Source organism: Polyodon spathula, chromosome 16, assembly GCF_017654505.1.
Source record: "Polyodon spathula isolate WHYD16114869_AA chromosome 16, ASM1765450v1, whole genome shotgun sequence".
Taxonomy (NCBI): Eukaryota; Metazoa; Chordata; class Actinopteri; order Acipenseriformes; family Polyodontidae; genus Polyodon; species Polyodon spathula.
In genome coordinates, this window is record NC_054549.1 from 9,326,510 (window position 1) to 9,328,172 (window position 1,663).

At 51.4% G+C, this 1,663-nt stretch overlaps 1 protein-coding gene across 1 annotated transcript in view; it reads left to right on the plus strand.

Moving 5' to 3' along the window:
• The first annotated feature begins 1,310 nt into the window (after positions 1-1,310).
• Positions 1,311-1,663, plus strand: part of ttc34 (tetratricopeptide repeat domain 34) — a 9,580-nt gene continuing 9,227 nt past the window's right edge. The window contains exon 1 of the mRNA XM_041274068.1: positions 1,311-1,547. Coding sequence (XP_041130002.1) covers positions 1,311-1,547 — 237 coding nt within the window. The remainder of the gene's footprint in view (positions 1,548-1,663) is intronic.

Sequence of the window (1,663 nt, forward strand, 5' to 3'; positions counted from 1 at the left end):
AGCTGAAAACCATCGCAGGAAAAATTGAATAATGTATTATCACACAGACCATTTGGCCTGATAATCACTCGGCCAGATAATCAACTATAATTATAATTGATTAATCAGCAGAAGCGAATCACAAGATCCCCGGTCTAAACAATTTTTAAACAGTTATCGAAGCGCTGTGCGGCCGGGCGCTTGTTGTGTAAGCAGGGCTGTGCAGAGCTGGCCCTTCCTCTTCTGGTCTCCACCCAGACCCTGCAGGCGTTCATGGTCTCATTGTCCCTGTTAAGCCTCCCGCTGTGCCACAGACCCCCAGCACTGCTACTGGACACCCCTGCAGCTTGACAACATGGTGCGGCTCTCCTTTGAGGTTCCTCAGTTCACCACCAGGGGGTGGAGCTAAGTCCCCATTCATTAAAAAGCCATCAATTCCTTCTCATTTCTTTGTAGAGATGTCATGCCCCACCCCCCCGGGGTTAGTGAGATGGCTCGATCCAAGCGCATTTGGAACAGTGCATTCCCCAGCTGTGGCTGGGTTAATGAATTTCCTGAACGGGGGGGATCCTGGTGCCCGGAACACCTCTCAGGAACTGGCATGGGCTAGGCATTGGGACACTCTGAAAAGGGGGTCATTGTGTATCTGAAGCGTTTCAGGTCTAACACAGGCTTGTGGGAGATGCTTGAGGGGGTGTCGGAGGTAAGAGGGTTAGGACAGTCACAGTCAGCTTGGCTTCAATTCTAGAGCTTAACTCTGTGAAGGACAGATTCGTCTGGATCGTATTCAATCTTCGAGTGACCTTCACACATCCTCCTCCGTCTTTATTGAAGCCTCAGCACAAAAAAAAAAAGAAAAAAGCAAAGGAAAGCCAGGGGCTGAGGCTGACAGGCTGTCTGATAGCCAAACAAAAGCAAACAGACAATTCACAGGACAGCTAGAGCAAACACGCACTTCAATTAAATCACAACCCTCCTGGAGAAATGAAATCACTGTGCGACCTGGGGGGAGAGAGAGAGAGAGAGAGAGAAGCACAGCGCAGCCAGGGAAGTGCCAGCACGATACAGACCCATGCTCAGGGAGTTAGCGTGTCTCTATAGAGTTTCCCAGGGGTGTCCAGCCGTTCCACTCCAGGTTTAACAGATTAGTAAAATGAGATTGTAAAGGATGATGTCAGGGTCTGGGTGCAGGTTAACTGGCTCAGTTAAACAGTTCAGAGCAGGGTTTGGAACCCAGAGCGGAAGGGCCAGCTGGGTGTGATGTATTTCCAGGTAAAGGGGTTGAACTGGATCTTTTTAGGAGGTTTTCCTAAAAGAGAACACAGAGAGGTATGGTAAAGCAGATTCAAAAGCCCAGCTTTGTGATTGAGAGGGGGTCAGCTCTGTCTGCGCTGGTCCTCTACAGTGACGTGTGTCGCAGAGCTGCGCCCCTCTGTATCCAGGGGGAGGCTGCTGGCAGTGAATTGGAAAGCGTGCCGCTGCAGGACAGGGTAATGCACACCCGCGGCTTGATCACAACGAGCGATTACACCGCGGGGGAGACAACTCTCCTATCGCACTTGACCGAGGTAAAAATACATTAGCAGCTGGAGCCCTGGTGGGGTGGGGAGAAGGCTCCACTCTTGCTCTCCTCTCCGCGGGCTGCTTGTGGAATTAGTGGGTATTCTGCAGGGAGCGCGGTGTC